This window comes from Zalophus californianus, chromosome 10 (assembly GCF_009762305.2).
Source record: "Zalophus californianus isolate mZalCal1 chromosome 10, mZalCal1.pri.v2, whole genome shotgun sequence".
Taxonomy (NCBI): Eukaryota; Metazoa; Chordata; class Mammalia; order Carnivora; family Otariidae; genus Zalophus; species Zalophus californianus.
In genome coordinates this window covers 105,439,798-105,458,752 of record NC_045604.1, presented here as the reverse complement: position 1 = coordinate 105,458,752, position 18,955 = coordinate 105,439,798, and the positions used below count along the sequence as shown (strand labels likewise).

Below are 18,955 nucleotides of genomic sequence, written 5' to 3'. Positions count from 1 at the left end.
TGCTTCTGGGGGTGAAGGGGGGCATGACAGTGAGGGTGATGACACCCCACCCTGTAGCCTGAGCTGCCCCCAGGTCTCTGCTGTCACAGAGACTAGTGTGTCCTTTCCTTCGACCCTGTCCCCTGGCCATGCCCAGAAGAAGTGCAGCCACCGCCAGAAAAGCTTCCAGAATCCTTCAGGAGCCAGAGTTCTTTTTAAAACTTGGATAAAGTACAGCTTTAGTCCTTGGGAAGTAGAACTGACTTCTTTTTCTTCTTCTTCTTCTTCTTCTTTTTTTTTTTTTTTTAGTAATACCTTCTTTCCTATTCTGCGTATTTTCCAAAATGAGCAAATTGGGGGGTGGGCAGTAAGTTTTTAACAACATCAGTTATCATAAGCGTTCCTAAGCAGAGAAGCACCAAATGCATTCTTCCACGTCTTTTAGCTCTTTTTTAAAATGTTGACTGAGAATCAGTTGGTCAGACACCGTCCCAGCCTCTGGATAACGCAGTAGTGAACCAAAGGGATGTTGCATTGCATCTTGGGATAGAAAATCCCAATGCTTCAGAGCTTCCAGGGGACCTCCTCAGAGCCTGCCCCATTGGCACCCCCAGCACGCAGCAAGACCCTTTCTGTCACCTTCAGATGGTGGCTCAGGTGTCACCATCTCAATGAGGCTTCTCCTGAACATCCTCTTAAAACCCCACAGGCTCACCCAAGTCTGACCCCATGTCCCTCCCCCGCTTCAGTTTCGGGGTGGCACAGTTGGGGCCCAACACGCTTTGGCATCTCAGCTACCTAGCCCCACCCCCTGACTGGATGCCCGGGGACAACAGGGACTCTTCTCCCTGTGCTCACAGAGTGTGCCTGGTTCCTGGTGTGCACCCAATAAATACTGTCCATTGGCCAAATCCAGGCGCATTTGCCATGCAGACGGGAAGGTGGTGCAGGGAGGGTGTTGGCAGGTCCATCCCAGCAGAGGCAAGAGATAACGTCTCACCATGAGCGCGCTGTCTCCGTCACTCCACCTGCACGTTCTTGCCTCCATTGCTGGCACAGATAAACACAAGCCCCACCCAAAGCCAGGGCAGTTTTGTCATTTCCTTTCTCCTCCGCAGGAGCAGGCCATAGAGGTGCTGACCCGCTCCAGCCTGGAAGTTGAGTTGGCCGCCAAAGAGCGGGAGATCGCCCAGCTGGTAGAGGACGTGCAGAGACTCCAGGCCAGCCTCACGAAGCTGCGTGAGAACTCGGCCAGCCAGATCTCCCAGCTCGAGCAGCAGCTGAGTGCCAAGAACAGCACGCTCAAAGTAAGGGTGCTGTGGAGGCCACGGGCTGAGGGAGGGCTGGACGCACACACACACACACCTCTGCTGCCTCTACCTTCTTCCACATGTGACCCTGGAGGAGCCTGGGGCTGGGTGGCCCAGGGGGTCACTTCTGTCTTCACTGTCTGGGGGCATGTGCTGGATGTGGTGACCGCCACAAGAGGCCTTAGCTCAGAAGCCACCTTGTCAGCCCTGCCTTGGCTGTTGCACAAGTGTCTTTCACGTTTGTGGATTGCACAGGTCATGGTTAGAACTCATCCTCACGTTAAATGCAGAAGTGACGGCTCAGGTTTTTTTCAGCCTGAGCTCCAACCATCAGCAAGAGTTTTTCCCTCCAGTGAGAACAGTGGCAGCATAAGGAGGCATGAGATTCCCCAGGACGCATCTTTCACAGGTGCCGTCCCAGCTCCTTTCCGGAGAGCATCTTGTCTGGAATTGACTGCAAGTAGGGCAACCTTGAACCTCTGTGAGGGAGCTAGAAGCAGGGTCCTGGAGCCCAAGGCAGGGAGAGATTTTTCAACCTGTAACAGCACGGTATGAAGAATGTCCTCGCACCCTAGATTCGCGGCGTGTCAGGGCCAGAAGGGCCTCTTTGGAGCTGTCTTACTTGACGATAAGCGACAGGGCTAGCAAGAGTGTGGGCCCGGCCCCCAGGCCAGCAGGCCCCCACTCTGCCATCCCTCCCCAGCCTGCACGATGCCCACCCAGCTTCCGTTTGCGGAGCGTGCGAATGACAGCCAAGCCCAGTCTTCATGTACTAAATACAGTGCATCAAGATCAGTTGTAAAAATGTCAGGAAAACTTTCTCTTCAGTAAAGTAATTCCAGAATGTAGTTAGGCCCATCTTAATTTTTTTAAAAAACTGAGATTTCCCTTCCCAACGCATGCCCGTGTTTCTGACCTTGAGCCGAGTTTCCAGCAGGTCGGCAGCTCGCGGGCCTGACCTCCCTGACCCAGGGCACCCACCGCTCTCCCTCCCTGGTTTCCTCCTGGCCTCTTCAGGGTGGGTTTCCTCCAGTGTCTGAGGAGCCAGTCCTGCTGACTTTGGGGAGAGGGTGAACACATTTGTCATCGACCATGACATTTATTTCTCCCATGGTTCTTACTCTCCCATCAGCCTGCCCAGTGAGTGCCAGCGTTCATCTTTTATTTCTAGATTAAATCTAATTTTCTCGTGTTACAGCCATTTCTGACCCCAGCAGTGACATTATTATTAGATAATTTGCCTTTCTCTGCTTTGTTACAGTTAAGGGGGGACTCAGATACAACCTGCATTTGACTATGAGAGGGAGGCTATAGAAGTTACATTTTTTATTATGGAGCAATTTCTTCTAAATCAGTTAAGGTTTTAATGTTTGCCTTCACACACAAAAAAAATGAAATGCAGTTTTACAAATTAATGTTCTTTATCTGTATCTTGGGGGAATTCTTTAATACGGTGCAGTTAATGAAACAATTTGGCAATACTTCTTCCAAAATTATCGCTCCCTTATCTTCATCTGATCTAATAATCAAAACATATCCTCTAGTAACAAGACTTCTCTGATTCTAATTATCTTAACCCCTTGTCACCAGGAGTGAAGATCTCCCCAATATTGAACCCGCACACAAAAGGCATTAGCCTCCCCCAGACGAGCGCATCTACCTCCCTCACCCGAAGGAGTAAGGTTAATTGAATGAGATACCTTCCCAGGGCTTTTTTTTTTTCCCCCTAATGTGTATAATTTATAGTCTCAAATCTAAACTAAACAGCAATGCAGTTATTAGGAAAAATAGGTTATGAATGAGACCCATCAAAGTGGCAACCTGATGCTTTTGCAATGGGGGGTCTCCGGCCGGGAGTGGCACCTGAACTTCCCCTGGGGCTTTCCTTTCCTGCTCCTCCCTCTCCCACCCCAGCCGCGCCCCCCCCCCCCCACCACAGTCTTTTCCTTCTGGGACCATGTCATTCAGCCCCGGGGGACGCTGGGATACATGGTGCGGGGCTCAAACTGGGATCGCCGTCTGAGGATGCTGCGGCTTGTGGCCCGGCTCCGCTGCTTGGCGCTGGGGGTGGTTTTGCCGTGAACATTGACGATGGTCTTTGAGACAAATGCTAATGTGCTTGATGACAGTCACTGAGGAGACGTGGGGGTTGATCTCACAGGGCAGAGTCTCTACTCTTGAGCTTCCTGGGGTTTTCTCAGTGCCATACCCTGAAATGGAATATATTTGTGGGGGGCCGTTGGTTTGCTTTCTCCAGCACCTTGAAAGTCTCCATCTCTTGCAACTACTGTTTCCTCACCTAGACGATCGATTGGTAATTCCGTGAGGATGAATCAACAGTTGGATGTCTGCCAGTCTCTTTTGCCCCGTGTTCTACTTTCTCAAGCCAAGTTCACCCTAAACACATCGCTATCCACATACAGTGGTGCTCCCCTCCCCTTTAAATAGACATGGAAACAGACTCAGAAGTGGGAGATGTTTCTTCCTGCCGAATCTGACAAGCACTCAAGCACGTTGCCGTTTGTACAGGATAATTCTGTATTTGTAATTAATGAAATAACCCGGCTGCCGTTACAAGACTGTTTTTTTTTTGATAACTCTCTTCTGTGGTCTTCTGTTGGAGCCCTTCAGTACAGAGGCCCTGTAATTACGCAGTCACCTGCATTTTACTTGCTGAAGCTCAGAAAATCACACTACTAATAGCTTCAATTTAAAATGGCTATTTATAAGAAAGGCTAGCTAAAAGAATGCCAATCTCCCATTGGGAGAAACTGGTATTTTCTAAAGATGAGTACTTCCCACTGGGGGTGGGGAGTGCATTAGAATCACCTGGGGGCCTGTCTCCAGGGGCCTCCCCCACTCTCTGTCTCCACCCCACCCCCCACCCCCCGCCATCTCCTGCAGTTCAGTGGGTCCTGTTGAGCCACCATGGAGCACGCTGTGTTCCTCAGAGGGTTGGGCCAGGAAAAAACGAATGACCACTTCTCTAGATTCCCTCAGTTCTTTGTTTCTGGATGCTGGCTCTTTGATACATAGGTTCCCTAACCTATCTGCAGTGAGGCTGCCTTCAGTCTCGTTTCAATGAGTGTCTTCTCGATGTCTCAGCCTCAGCACATGAGCAGCCGTGATGATGCTTGTGGTCTCGAGGAGGAGGTTACTGAGGTTAGGAGAGGCCCATGCATGTCCCTCCACCGTGCCCGTGCCCCGGCAGGAGACTTACCCCGGGCCGCACAAACGAGCCCGAACGTCAGACGTCCCAATAGCAGAGAGCCCGGGGCCGGGCCTCCCCCAGCCTTGTGCCGGCTGGGTCTTGAAGATGGTGTGAGCACAGATTCTTGGAGAGGAAGGAGTGAGGCTTCCGTGGGGAGCAGGAGGCCGCAGGTAGGCCCTTCCAAGGCAGCTGTAAACCAGGGCATGTTACTAGAAGTGCTTTCAGAAGCTGATTACTTGTGGGAATCTGTGAGGAGGACCCTGGCCGCCTCGTGTCGGACCCGGGTGTTCCACCTGCAGGCAGCGTCCCGGTAGCCTCAGCATTGAGGCTGGACCCTCCTGGGCTGTGACGGCACCGTTCCGTGAGAAGGAGGCGGCTGCCTGGCTCACACCTGGATCACAGCTCGGGGAAATTGGGAGTGACCTCTGATAGGACTGCCTTCCTGGGGATCCCCCTTCACTGTCCGGGGTCACACTTCTCCAGCCTGTGGCGAGCCCTCCAGGATAACCATCACTCCCCTGTCACAGTCTGACCGTGTGTGCACGGGGCCCACGTGGGCCCCCTGGGCTTCCCCTGCCCCCAGAACATGCCCGGCATCAGTAGATCCTAATTTACATGCCTGCTACCTCTCACCAAGGAACCATGGAGACCAAATGGGTTCCCCATGCAGGTAAAGGAGGGTGCAGCCAGGACCTCAGGATGACATGTCAGCCCAAGGGGCGGGGTGTCAGACCCCCCTCCCCCAGAGCAGGGAGCCCAGTCACACATCCCCATTCTCGGCTGGTGGCCCCTCAGCCCAGGGGTTCCCATGAAGGCACGGGGTCACACACCACTGCCCCAAGCCTGAACTGTTGGACTTCAGAGAACGCTGCTGGAAGCCTGTCTCTGACCATCTGGGGGGAAAGGTAGAGGCATCTGCACACGGCAGCAGGGTCCCCTCCCCGGCCCACCATCTGTTTGGTGGTAAGGATGTATTACCGCCCTGCCCCCTGCTGTGCTGCCCAGAAGAAAGCCCTTTCCGAGGGTCTCTGCATCAGTCTTCCTGCCAGGGGTCCCATGAGTTAGTAGCCCTAGAGCACTTTAAGAACTTCGTATGGATAATTCTTCTAGCAACTCAAGATCCTTTTGCTGAGCACCTGCTGAGCTCCGAGGACCACGTGTGTGCTCTGTATTGCTAAATGGATGGGACCTACACCCTGCGACGGTCCTGTCTTTGGGAACCCATTTTCTTACTCTCCCCATTGTCCAGGGGAGGAGCATAAGGCCCAACAGCCTAAGCCCGTTAGGAAGTGGAGAACTTCATAAACAGAGCCCCTGGATTCAGAATCAGAGAGCCCCTTCCAAAATCATACAGTCCTATCCGATACCACCCGCCAGGGATAAAGTCCTAATAACACCAGTAACGGTAACCAACCCCCATCTCCAGAGTGCTTGGTCGTGTGCTGCTCATTCCGTGAGCATTATTCTATCCGGACCTCACCAAAGCACCGTACCGTGGGTGCCATTATCCCCATTTTATAGATGAATAAACTGAGGCTCAGAGAAGTTCAGTGTCTTGTTCAAGGTCACCCTGCAACTAAGTAGCAGAGCCAAGGCCTTGGTTGATCTGTCGGGCTCTGGAGCCCAGGTGTCCAGTGAGCACCTGGCTTGGCCTCCGCACACGTCAGTTCCTCCTGGAATTGCAGGGGGAGGCAGGGGTGGCCTCCCGCTCAAGCGCGATCTGATTGTAGAACTCGGTGATTTGTTTTCTTTCTGTGGGCACACAGCCACCTCTGCAGAGATGGTGCAGCAGTGAAGTGAGATCGTATTTGGGGCCTAGACCCCAGCACCAAATCTGGCCCAGCCAAGGAATACTCGAGAAATCTGGGAGGAGCCTTTCTCCCCAGAGGACAAAAGACGGAGCTGTTGCCCTTTCCAGGTGGAGAGTTTTTGAAGCTAGACTTTTTAGGCACCCAGCAAGGAGTCTCTGGTCAAAGACTCAAGCAGAGGACGGAATGTGGCTCTGGGTAATCAGACTCCCCGGAGACGTTGGTGAGGACAGGCTCACAGTGCTCACAGGTCCGGACAGGCTTTGCATCCTGTTGTCTGCCCCAAGAAACGAACATCAGAGGTTTACAGAAGCAGTCTTGGGGTTCTTCTCGATTAAGCTGCCCCCGGGTAGGTGGCGGAAGTTTCAGCAGACAATTCAGTCCTCAGCGAAAACCGTACATCCGACCAAGTGACAGGACTCCAGTCCTAAAACCTTCTCATTAGGGCCCCTCACAGGTCTGCAAAGCCATGCTCCCTGGGAGACTTGGCAGTGGTGACAGCCCCACATCAGAGGCCCCGTGGTGCCACATCCACACCAGGACCTGGCCCTGTGCTCCTTCCCCCAGCCCTTTGGGGGTCATTGCTGCCCTTGCGTATTTCACAGATGAAACTGACTACCATGCCCCAAGGTGTCCCGCTCCTACGTGACGGACCTGACTCCAGGTTCAGTGCCCTGCTGGCTTCTACAGTGCTCCGGATTTTCCTGTCTCGCTGCCCTCCCTCCTGTCTCCTGAACACGAGCAAGTTTAATGTGTTCATAGCCGGCGTCCGTGAATTGCACAGCCTGAAAGGTGCTTTGCATCCCGGTGGGACCCGATCGTCTTTTGTTTGGGATGACTGACACACGACTGTAGGGAGAACGAAGTAATCACTTCTTCGAGAGCACCTTCGGAGACTCTTGTTGGAAAATGAGTGCATGCTACCCACCCCACCCCCCGTTTGATTACGATGAGAAACCATCATGATATATAAAGTTGGCAAGAGGTCATAAAAAGGAACGAGGGCAGCGCACTTTTACACGATGGAAATACACCCAAGAATTTGCCAACAAAGGCGATAGGAAAAGATGAGCTAAAATTCTCTTAACAGCGGGCAGGTTGAGATTCAGGTGAGCATCAAGCCTGATGGGCTAGATGGGCATCTCCTCCCCAAATTCTAGAACATTCTCACTCATCCTTAAACTGTGGCTGTAGCCATGGCTGGCCAAGCACTACCTAAAAAGGCAACTGGGAGCGCTGTGGATTCGGGACTTGGAATTTGTTCACCCCAGGCCTGGAAACATGCTAAATCGTCAGCCATCTCCCGTCCTGGCCGAGTCTTTGCGTTTTATATGAGGCGGCCTTATTCCCTTCCCCTTCGACGAAGGGAGGTCGAGAGCAGACTAGTCCAAACACTCTTGCAGAAGGGAGCATCCTCTGCTGACCACCCAAAGCCAGAGGCCCCTCCTAGCAAGAAAGCCCCACAGAGCACTGCACAAACCAGCCACATCAGGGCCCCGTCAGCTCACAGAGCATCTCATAGCCAGGGTGCGTGTTGTCTCATTCCCCCTCTGAAGGGCATTCGAGGGCCAGGGAGTCAGTTGACTGTGCCCAATCTTGGCCCTGTTGGCCAGGTGCCCTGCAAGGGCCCTCCCGCGGAACTCAGACAAAAAGACCACCCAGCTTACCGGGCCTCCGCTCCTAAAGTGCCCATGTCTGGGGTGGGGGGGTGGGGGGGGCAGTGCGGATCTGAAGATGCAAATGCTTTTTCCACGATGCCTATCTGATGCCAACACTCAATGACAAAGGGCTTGTACCTCTTGTTAGCAGGGTCCCACCAAAGGTGTTGACAACTGACTGCACATGTCAGCTAGCCTAACGTATCTTGTGAAAAGCCACACGCTGATGTGAAAGTGCTGAGCACTTCTCTTCGCTCTGTTTGCCATTTCATGGTATTTCATACAAAATGGCCTTCTCTCATTCTGTTTTCCACTTTGGTAAAGCTCTGTTCTACTTTGGTTAGGTTTGATATTACACCTGTGTGTTTGTGCACATTCACACTTGTTCACGCCCACACTCACGCCAGACCAGAAGCGTGAAGGTCAAGAAAGCAACCCTGCACGTTGGCACCATTCACTTCAACACGTTTGCGTTTCCTCTCAGGGACAGCTGAGCGTTCTCTAGGCACTGGAGTCCGTGAAGGCTGTCCTAGTGCCATAACAGGATGTCGTGACCTGGGCGGTTTAAACAAAAAACTTGTATTTCTCACAGTTCTGGAGGCTGGGAAGTCCAACATCAGGGTACTAGCAAATTCCATGTCTGCTGAGGACTCCCTTCCTGATTCCCAGACCAGTGTCTGCTTTCCCACCCTGCCCGCTCACATTGGGGTGCGCCGTGGGGTCTCTGTGCCGAGGGCACTGATCTCATCCATGGGGCTTCCCCCTCCCGGTCACCCAGTTGCCCCCAAAGGCCACACCTCCTAACACTGTCACCCTGGAGGTTGGGATGCAACACACGGATTTGGGGGTAGGGGGTAGAGGGTCACAAACATTTGCTTCGTAGCGAGGTCCATCAACCCGTTGCAGACACAGCCACTAATAAAATTCCTCTGTTTTCAGCAACTGGAAGAAAAACTCAAAGGACAGGCTGACTATGAAGAAGTGAAGAAAGAACTAAAGTAAGTGTGGAGACGCCGGTGCGGCCACCCACAAGCCAGGGCTCGCTGGTGACTTCTGCTAAGGAAACACTCTGCCAGGGACAGGGCAGCCGCGGGCCCTCGCTCTGGGCCTTGGCGGCCACTCCCCCACCAGGCCATGTCCCAGGCTGCCCAGAGCCATGGGCGTGTGCACTCAGGCCTGTGCCTGAGCTCTGGGGACCTTTCTAAGACGCCATGCATTTCAAGTATGCCAGTATGCACAGAATCAGGGGAGACGGTGCCCTGATAGAAATTACGAAATATGAGCTAGTGTGCCAGCAGTAAGTTCCCCAAACAGGAGCAGAGCAGGGAAATGTTTTGTTTGGGGGTGGTTGTTTTTTATAAGATTTTATTTATTTATCTGTTGGGTGGCAGGCAGAGGGAGAGGGAGAAGCAGACTCCTCGCTGAGCAGGGAGCCCAATGCGGGGCTCGATCCTGGAATCCCGGGATCATGACCCGAGCTGAAGGCAGACGTTCAACCGACTGAGCCACCCAGGTGCCCCCAGGGGAGTGTTTTCCAGTTGAAAGCCTACACGTGGCCTCAACCCCCCCCCCCCCCCCGCTGCGCCACCCCCGACCACCTTCAGACACCAGGACTTTCTTCTCTCAGCTTCCAGTTTCCCATCCGAAGGCAGTAACTGAAGTCCTGTCACCCCTCCAGTGCTAATGCGAACATTCTCAGGTAGAAGTCCCCCCCACTCATGCCCGGCCTCCTGGTGCCTCAAACTCCTTCCCCCAAGGCTGCCCCCTGCCCTCCTGGAGCCCTCCTGGAGCTCATGGGCAGCCCCTGCCTCCATGGGCTGGGCTCTGAAACACGGCCCACGGTCACCCGGCCCTGCAGGCCTGTGTTCTCTGCTGGTGCAGGAACACGGGGTCCTTCCTCTGCTCCCCCCTGTTGGGCCGCAACCCCTCCACAGACACCCCCTTGGCCTCAGGCTCCCCCCTCTGGTGTTGGCATCTCCCTCCCGTCTCTCCAGGCTGACCCCCCCCCCGCACCCCGCATCCCTTCCTACTCCCCTGCTACCCCATCAGCCCCCCCCCCCGACACTTTTAATTTCTCCTTTTAAAATAAGCCTACACCCACTCGCCATGCTGTTCTTTGTATTCTCAATTCCATTCCCTCAGGTTTGCTAAAAAAGCCCACGGGAAGGCCTCTTGGACCTTCCCGCCACCAGGGCCCTCGCCCTCCCTTGGTCAGGAACTCCCCCAGCCTTGCTGGCCACTTACCTGCAGGTGGCTTCTCAGCCCCCTGCGCAGAGGCCCAGTGCGTCTCTCCCTGGACGGTATCGCCCCCTCTGGCCGCAGACAGCCTTGCGGCACCTCCTTGGACACCCCACCCCCACCCCCCGCACACACCTGCCTCCATCTTCCCTCCTCCAACCCCGAGGCATGTGCTGTTCACCTGTCTGACCTGCGGTCGGCTTCTGTCTCCATCGTCCTTCCTTTTTCTCTTCCTCCCACTCAGAAGAAAACAGCCTGTGCCTTCTAATGCTGAGTCAGAGAAACTCTGATGTGAAGGCCTCCTCCCCCAGCCTCTGCCCATCCACGCAGCTCAGTCCCGAAGGTCCTCTTTTGCTCACCTCCGTTCCCATGCGTGACACGATCAAGGCCCATTCCCTCCCACGCAGCCGCTGCACGCTTCCTCCTAGAACTGCGCCTGCATGCCTAGGGGCCTTTCTCCTACACGCGCCCACCGCGGCCCCCCTCAGCCCCAGGTCTGCATCTGAAGGCCCCACTCGGATGGTTTTTCTGCTAAAATACGCCCCTGCCCTCCCACTTCCTAGTGATCCAAGGGCCCTTCCAGACACACGCCCCACCTCCTGTCCCATCTGTGCCCCAGGCCCCCTGCCCACCTCAGTGGTCTGTAAAATGCCCTGCTCCTTCCAGGCCCTTCTCAGACACTGCCTCCTCCTAAGACGGACCCTGTCTCTAACCCGAGGAGATTTCTGCTGCCAACAGCGCCCATCAGGTTTTCTGTGTTGAGTGCTATTTGGATTTTGTCGTCTACCTATAACAGCCTATGGAGTTTGCAAGGGTGAGGGGCAGAGCGGTTCTAATCCTCCGATAGGTCATCGGTAAAGATCCAGTGAATGAACAAACAGACGCTGGTGTTTTGGGTGTAAGCTTACAGGCTCACTTTAGTCTTTTGTTACGTGATCCTAAAGATCTCAGACAAGAATATAGCTGCAAACGTGACAGCCGTAAAAAAGGACAAGTTCCAGACTGCTCGTCACTTCTCTTCCGGCTGATGCAATGCGGCCCCCGAGTTCTTATTATTTTCAATAGCTCACCATAAAATAAAATTACGAGGTTTCCTTCCCTCCCCCCCACCCCCCAGCTGCTCTTTCGTTCCTTTTCTGTTGGTCTGTGGGACACAGGCCGCTACCAAGATAAAACCACAGATAAGCAAAGCCATTAGCTCCTCACTGACCGCCACAGTGGCTGCAACAGAGTGGTCTCCCGGGACCCTGGGCATTTGTACACGGTGCTCTTGACACTTCCATGGGACTTAAAGAGGGCAGAGGCCAAGGTCATGGCTGCGAGAACGCTGGGAGAGCACAGGTGGCCCGCTGCCGAGGACCACAGCCGCTTTCGCTCGCCTTCCCAAGCTCCTGGGGCCATCTGGACTCACTGTCCTTTCCCTCCCAGATAGACTCACAGAAAGGAAGGAATGTCCCTTTGAAAGGAACACAGTGGTTCTGGGCACCTGAACTTCCTCGGCTCTCAGACTTGTGGAAACAAGCTGAGACGGAGGCGGTTTCAGCGATAAGGAGAACAAAGGAGAAACAGTCCTGCTCCCCTGCAGCGCCTGGGGCTGCAGAGCAGGTCTGTGGCCAGCCTTGGAGCCATGCAGTTTGGGACCTTGCTTTTTGCCTATTTTCCCAGGTCCCCACGTGGCAGCCACCGAGTGAGCATCTGGCCCCCGGGGCAGGTGGGAGGGATGAGGTTTCTCTCTCTGGCTTCCTTCTTACAACTTTTTCATTCCCTGTTAAGCTTGACAAATACATTCCACTTGCAACAATGTTACGTCTGTGTTCAACTTTAAAATTATACTCTGAACAGCCCTGGTGTGATTCCATATGGAATGATTTACATGCTGGGCAAGAAACTTTTGCTGGCCAACTGCTAGTTGAATAGTTATTCTAGAGACACTATCAGATTATAATGCTGCCAGGGAGGTTGTTAAAGCTGTCAGTTCCTCCGTTCCTGGAGTGCAGAAAAGTGTAATGTTAGTGCTCATTAGTGTGGCAGTTATCAAAGGTAGGAGTGGGGAATAACCGCTCTGTCTTGCTCTCCACAGCATTCTGAAATCCATGGAGTTTGCACCGTCCGAGGGCTCTGGGACACAGGTACGCGCGCTCGTTTGCTCTCTGTGTGCGTGAGGGCCAGCTCGCCGTGGTCACCGCCCGTCCCCGGGCAAGCCTCACGCTCTCGAAATTTCCGTGAAACCTCCCGCCTGCAGCTGACGAGTCATTTCCCAGGAACCTTAAGCAAGTTCAAGCACATTGTCTTTAATTTAAAAGAGGCAGGAAGAGAAAAGTCAGTGTTTTCCAGACGGGTAGCTCAGTTCACATGACATTGCGATCTCACTTGGGCGGGCACTGAGCACATGGATAAGACCACTTTTAGATTGTGTCAGAGACCAGCCCCAAAAGGGACCGGCTTAGGAACTTTCTTTTATCTGCTGCCTCGCATGGAAAAGAGGCGGGGCACAATGACCATGGTGCCCGGTAACCTGGTGGCCAGGGAGAATTTAAGGCATCAAATGGAATCCCGCTCCTGATGTCCAGACGGCAGCTGACTCTTTGTGGCTGGTACCAAGGAAAGCTTAGTAGCGACCTTCGGACAGGTTTGTGGCTCGGCAGCCAGTCCACATGCCAGATAAGGCACGGGTTTAGACTCCTCGAACTTGGGGACGGCATAGAGAATAAGGAGTTGTCTAGAAGCCACACGGGTGTAAAAGAAGAATGACTGCGACTGGAGTGCATCCTTTGGGAAAGGCTCTTGAGTGCTCTCCACACGTGTGGGGTTTCTGTAACGCATGGGAGTCAGCAGGCTGCACAGGCCATCAGAGCAGGGGTTGCGGGGTCTGGCGGCCCCGGGGAGCGGGCGGGTGGCCGGCCCCGCAGTGAGTGAGCCCTGCTCTGCCCCATCTAGGACGCGTCCAAGCCCCTGGAGGTGCTGCTGCTGGAGAAGAACCGGTCGCTACAGTCTGAGAATGCCGCGCTACGCATCTCCAACAGCGACCTGAGCGGTAGGTTGACAGGGTCTCGTGTGCCGTGCTCGGTCCCTTCCGGGGGTCGAGGAAGAGGAAGGTGAACCGTGAGTCTGGGCAGATGCATGACGGGAGCATCAGCGGTTGATGACAGCCTTGACTAATGAGCGCTTGGTCTCCTCCTGGTCCTCCGCACGGCTCCTCCCCTCCCCCCGCCCCGCCTCCCGACGCGCGTGGCGAGGCGCGTGGCCGCAGAGCACCTGCGGAGGTCAGTCAGGGCCGGTGTTGCAGGAGAGGCCAGGAGGGACACTCGGAGGATGGTGGCCTCTCTGGTCCGTTCCCAGTCGTGCGGCCTCTGTCTTGTGGTGTTTCCGGGGCTGCTTCCAGCCTCAGTGGAGCTTTTCTTCCTTTTGTCAGGTTTTCCTTGGGAGCGCATCCCCCATCCTTAGCCTTTCTTTGCTCGTCCCAAAATGGTGGCGTCACTGACTGCTTCTGGTTTTGGCAGCTGGTAAACCGTTTAACAGTGTCTCGGGCTCCGATGATATTTCATTCTTAAAATGTGCGTGCCTTCGATCGAGTGGACTCGGTGCAGTGCATTCGCCTCAGAGCAAGTGGTGTGAGAGAACCCGTTGGTCCCAAAATGTCAGTGTTTGCTGCTCCTCAGGTGGGGCCCTTCTGGTAATAGCTCGAATGCTAGCGGCCCAATAAGAGGCCCCGCGACCTGTCGACTCTTTACTGTGTGTGGTACCGGCTCCTTGCCACTTTAGGGGTTTGAATCTGTGTCGAGGGGACTCTCCAGGCTGCAACGTACAAGAAAGGTGCAAACATGAAATGCATGTTGCTTGTTTCGGGGGGCCTCGTTTGGCTAATTTAAAAATTCAATTGAAAAACAAACCAACACACCTCATTGGCCCTTGGAAAATCTGCACTTTTTTTTTTCCCTTTTGTGGGGCAAACTTGGCATTTTGGTCTTGGTTTTTTTTCCCTTTTGAATCCCCCATAATGCATTATGTTTGCCCTTCCTTGTAGGGTCAGCCAGGAGAAAAGGGAAAGACCAGCCTGAGAGTCGGCGTCCTGGACCTTTGCCGGCCTCCCCTCCTCCTCAGTTGTCCCGCAACACGGGGGAGCAGGCTTCCAATACTAATGGTACACACCAGTTCTCACCAGCGGGGTTAACGCAAGACTTTTTCAGCTCATCCCTGGCAAGCCCCAGCCTACCCCTGGCTTCTACGGGAAAATTTGCACTAAACTCTCTCCTCCAACGACAGCTAATGCAGTCCTTCTACTCCAAGGCCATGCAGGAAGCAGGAAGCACAAGCATGATTTTTTCAACAGGTCCATACAGCACAAACTCCATATCTTCCCAAAGTCCATTACAACAGAGCCCAGATGTAAATGGCATGGCCCCGTCTCCCAGCCAGTCAGAAAGTGCTGGGAGTGTCTCCGAGGGCGAGGAGATAGACACGGCAGAAATCGCCCGGCAGGTGAAGGAACAGTTGATCAAGCACAATATTGGACAGCGCATTTTCGGACACTATGTCTTGGGACTGTCTCAAGGGTCCGTGAGCGAGATTCTGGCCCGGCCCAAGCCATGGAATAAACTGACCGTTCGCGGCAAGGAGCCCTTTCACAAGATGAAGCAGTTCCTCTCGGACGAGCAGAACATCCTGGCTCTTCGCAGCATCCAAGGCAGACAAAGAGGTGAGAGGCTTTCAGGGGCTGGCGCCAGCGTGTGAGCCCATCAGGGTTGTATGTGAGTGTGTGTGTGTGTGTGACGAAACATTTGTGCATTACATCAGGTAAAGTTCTCTTGAGTTCTACCATCTCCAGGGTCCGAGGGTCGGCTGGCGTGAACCAGAGCCCATAGACCGGGGCGGGGGTGGGGGGGTCTGGCCTCTGACACTCGCTCAGCACCTCGCATGTAGTAGACTCAGAACCTCAATCCCACGTATCGAATCGGACGGAATTACACCCCGTACAACGTCCCGATGTGTGTAATGTCCAGTGGTCCGATGGGCAGTGGGTGCTGGCCCCACGGGGGAGGAGCCCTCAGGTAGCGTCCAGCCCTAGAGCCCCAGCGGCAGCAGCCGGGGTCAGGCCTGGGGAGAGCGTATCAGCCACGTGTCCTCTCCTCTTCCCCACGCGCACAAGGGAGCATGTCCTATGGCCAGCCTCCCTCCCGATGTTAGCTTCTGTTAGCGATTGGCGCAGCCCAATGAGCAAAACACACCTGCCTTGAGTAAGATACGTGAAAGTTTTATTAAAACACCCTTCCTACCCCACCCTCCACAAAAAGATGAAGAGTCCATTCGCATCCCTGATTGAGAGAATCCCTTCCCCCTTGAACGACAGGATCATTCTGCTAAACCAGCAGTGGTAGAGAGGGGTAGATCTTATCAGACGCCTTTGAAACACGACAAATGGAGCAGGAAGACGTTTCCAACAGCGTCGATTTGCACAAAGCACATCGAGCTTTCTATGGCGATGTTAACTGAAATTGACTGTCTTTGGATGATTAATGTGAGCTTTGTTCCGGGGGCTGGTGGGCGATGCGCTTGGTGGCAGGCGGTGCTCCCTCCGTTTGACCCTCATGGCATTGGTGCCGTGGGCCACTCCTTAGGTCTGTCTGATCTTCCGCAGCAGAGCCATGGCCTCTGCAGGCCGGCTGGCCAGGGAAGGGCCTCTCAAAAGTTTCTAGTAACTCCCGAGTTGGACAGGAAGCCCTGAGCCCTTACTGTAGCGACAGGCGGCTCAGATTTCATGTCACACAGCCCATATCGTCAACACCACCATCCCCCTGATTGTTTTGTTCTTACCACACTTGTTTTTCAACAGAGAATCCAGGCCAGAGCCTGAACAGACTATTTCAGGAAGTACCGAAACGAAGAAATGGGTCCGAAGGTATGTTGCAGGCAGGTGTTTTTCTTTGCAGTTAGTAAAACCTAGGAAGCAGCATGTCCTTAGCTGTGCATTTGGGTTAAAACTGTGCAGTGTGATTCTGGCCTGGAACCTGATGGAAAAACAGCTAGTAAGTATAAAACAAAGCACGGGCTCAAGTACGCACAGTCCCTTCCTCCTGAGCTGCCCGCACTCTATTGGGTGCAGAAGAGGCGAGGAGAGAAAGCGCCCCTAAGAATCAGTCCCCAAGTGCCATCCCACTCCCCCCCAGGCTCAAATTACACCGCCCCCCCCCCCCCTTCTCAGAAGCGGGCAGGAGCGTAACAATCGTTGCTCTGAGAAAACTCAGGTGGCTGAGTCAGATGACATACTGCTGCTTCCTTGTACTTCCTTTTAACTCTGAACTGTGTTAAAGGTACTACGGAGTGGACAAATTCCAACAAATTCCAAACGTAATTGGTTCTCCTCTGGGCCCCCCTGCGCTCCTTGGTGCTGCATCTTTAAAGGGGCTCCACCCCTGCGGTCTGCTTGTTTTGCAATGGTTTGGTGTGGCGGTGCTTACTTAGTAAGGTAGCGGGTGCTTACTTAGTAAGGTAGCGGAGAATTAAAATACGATATGTGGAAGGCTTCCAGAAAGAGCCGGGGCCAGCCCCCGGGGCCACAGTAGCTTCCGTGCATCCGTGCAGGTGGCTGCTCTGCAGAGCGTCACCAGGTGACCGAGGGTCTTGTCCTGGAGGGAGCTCTGCAAGCTACTCGCCTCATTCATAAATTTTTAAAAGACAGCATGTGACCAGAGAGCCAAAATAGGAAGCCTTCATCCTCTTCACCTTGTATGTGCCCATGACTGATAGGTAATCTGCCTTGACCCTTCACCCGCCTTTCCCATCGTTGCTTTTTGGGGACACCAGTGTCCAACAGACGTGCAGAACCTTGAGCACAGTCCCAGGCCAAAGCAATTGTCGGAGTTGCTTTTAAATGACTCGCAAACACCACTGCCTTTTTCAGGCCTTCCTCTGGTTTTGTACTGGAGTGGGTGACCTGCTCTCCCTAATCCCGCCCCACAGGTGCCCTCCAGTTGGGGTAACCGTGAGAGCTTGTCCCACTGGCCAGATGACCCTGACCACCAGGTAGATTCCGCAGGAAGCCCTTCCTGCCCAGGGCCACAGTACCTGCTGTGAAGTTGCACGCACAGCAGGTACGGGTCAACGGGAGGCCACGCCTGCCTCCTTAACCGTCACCGGCCTCAACTCGGGAGCTATTGATCAGAATGACCTCTTCGTGCAGCCCTGATTTTTGTTGGTTGGTTTGTTTCACGTCTGGGTTTGATGTCATGGGTGTGGCTTCTCCCTGCAGGTAACATCACGACCCGGATCCGAGCCTCCGATACCGGATCCGATGAAGCAATCAAGTCCATCCTGGAACAAGCCAAAAGGGAGCTGCAGGTGCAGAAAACTGGTACGGAATCCGCTTCTTTGACCACTGTCTTCCAGGCTTAATTAGAAGAATTGGCATGAGTGTCCTGGTTAGCGGTATTTAACTTTAAAAAAAATAAAATGAAAACCCCACACAATAGAATGTATGTTTTCAGGCACTTAGGCAAGGGCAGAGGGGAGCAGAGGTCTGCGTGATCTCTATTTTTCTTTTTATCACATCACGCCCTAGCATTGACTCAAGAAGGTATCCCTGGCCTAGATTGTCCTTATACTTACGTGGACAGGTAGTCTGTATCAAATTGCCTTTTTCAAATGCCACACAGGCTGTGTTATTTGGGTATATCCTTGACTGAACCCTGAAAAAGGATGGGTGCAAAATAAATCCTAAGCTGCTTCGCAGAACGAACGTTGCTAGGGAGGAGCAGGAAGTTGTAGTAGATGGATGTCCAACTCTGCAGCCAGGCGGCCTCAGGACTCGGCCCTCAGTGCTCCCTGAGAGCTGCCTCATCTGACAGGAGAGAGCCACCACGCTTCAGCCTCTCTCTGGCTGAGTTTGACAGCAAGGCACACCGGCCGTAGGTTCAGCTCAGACCTGCTGCCGGAGAGGAGACCGCATGCCTGGGTTCTCTTGTTCTGGGGTTCAGCATAGGGACGCGCACCTGCCCCATACCTGTGAAGCCCCTGCTCTGCAGAGCCACTCCCTCGAGGACCTGGTCACGGGGTTCTCGCCAGGCCTGGTGGCAGGCCACCACCCAGTCCCTCCCCTGGCCACCAGGCCCTTCCCCCAGGCCACCCCACTCCCACATGACTCATTCAGCGGCAAGCCTGGAGCTCCCTTCTGGGAACTAGGCCCGGGCTTGGCATTTTTACCTCCCCTGTCCTATTTAAACTAGGTCCGCACCCTTGCCCTGAAAGGTAGATACTGTTATCCTACTGCTGATTCTCAAACTCAGGCTTCAAGTGAGACTTAATAAATGGCACGTCCTGGGTGGAAACCCAGGTCTCTCAGCTCTTATCCCAGTACCTCCCCCTCTGCAACCATCTGCCTCCTTACAGGGACCCCAGTGCAGTGGGTGGGAGACCATCCTGTGAGGCCCCGGGGCCGGACACTGTGGGAACCTTCCATTTGATGTAGTTCTTCCTCTCCAGACCAGAGTTGACATGTAAGCCAGCCCCTCCTCTGGGTGGCTGAACAACCAAGAGGCTCGGCCAGGCCCCCTGACAGGGTGGGAGACAGCCCCAGATCGAGAGCAGAAGGGCCCAGTTTCTCCCGCAGAGCAGTGCTGACTCTGCCTGCACCCGAGGATGCTGTGGGGATCATGCAAATCCGAGAAGCAGGGCCCTCAGTCACCCGGTGAAATCAAGTCCTCGAGAGGCCTAAAAGGTTGTCCCTGTTGTTTGAAGCATTTTTCAGCCTCATTTTAA

The 18,955-nt window shown here is 54.1% G+C and overlaps 1 protein-coding gene across 7 annotated transcripts in view; it reads left to right on the top strand.

The window, feature by feature from the left end:
• CUX1 (cut like homeobox 1) overlaps positions 1 to 18,955 on the top strand; it is a 350,755-nt gene that overhangs the window by 268,151 nt on the left and 63,649 nt on the right. For 2 of the 7 annotated variants that reach the window (XM_027612894.2, XM_027612892.2), the window contains exons 11-17: positions 1,098 to 1,286; positions 8,906 to 8,964; positions 12,285 to 12,333; positions 13,142 to 13,238; positions 14,229 to 14,900; positions 16,035 to 16,100; positions 17,451 to 17,552. In XM_027612894.2, the coding sequence (XP_027468695.1) occupies positions 1,098 to 1,286; positions 8,906 to 8,964; positions 12,285 to 12,333; positions 13,142 to 13,238; positions 14,229 to 14,900; positions 16,035 to 16,100; positions 17,451 to 17,552 (1,234 nt within the window). The remainder of the gene's footprint in view (positions 1 to 1,097; positions 1,287 to 8,905; positions 8,965 to 12,284; positions 12,334 to 13,141; positions 13,239 to 14,228; positions 14,901 to 16,034; positions 16,101 to 17,450; positions 17,553 to 18,955) is intronic. The other 5 variants (XM_027612897.2, XM_027612896.2, XM_027612895.2 and 2 more) reach the window with 4 other exon arrangements.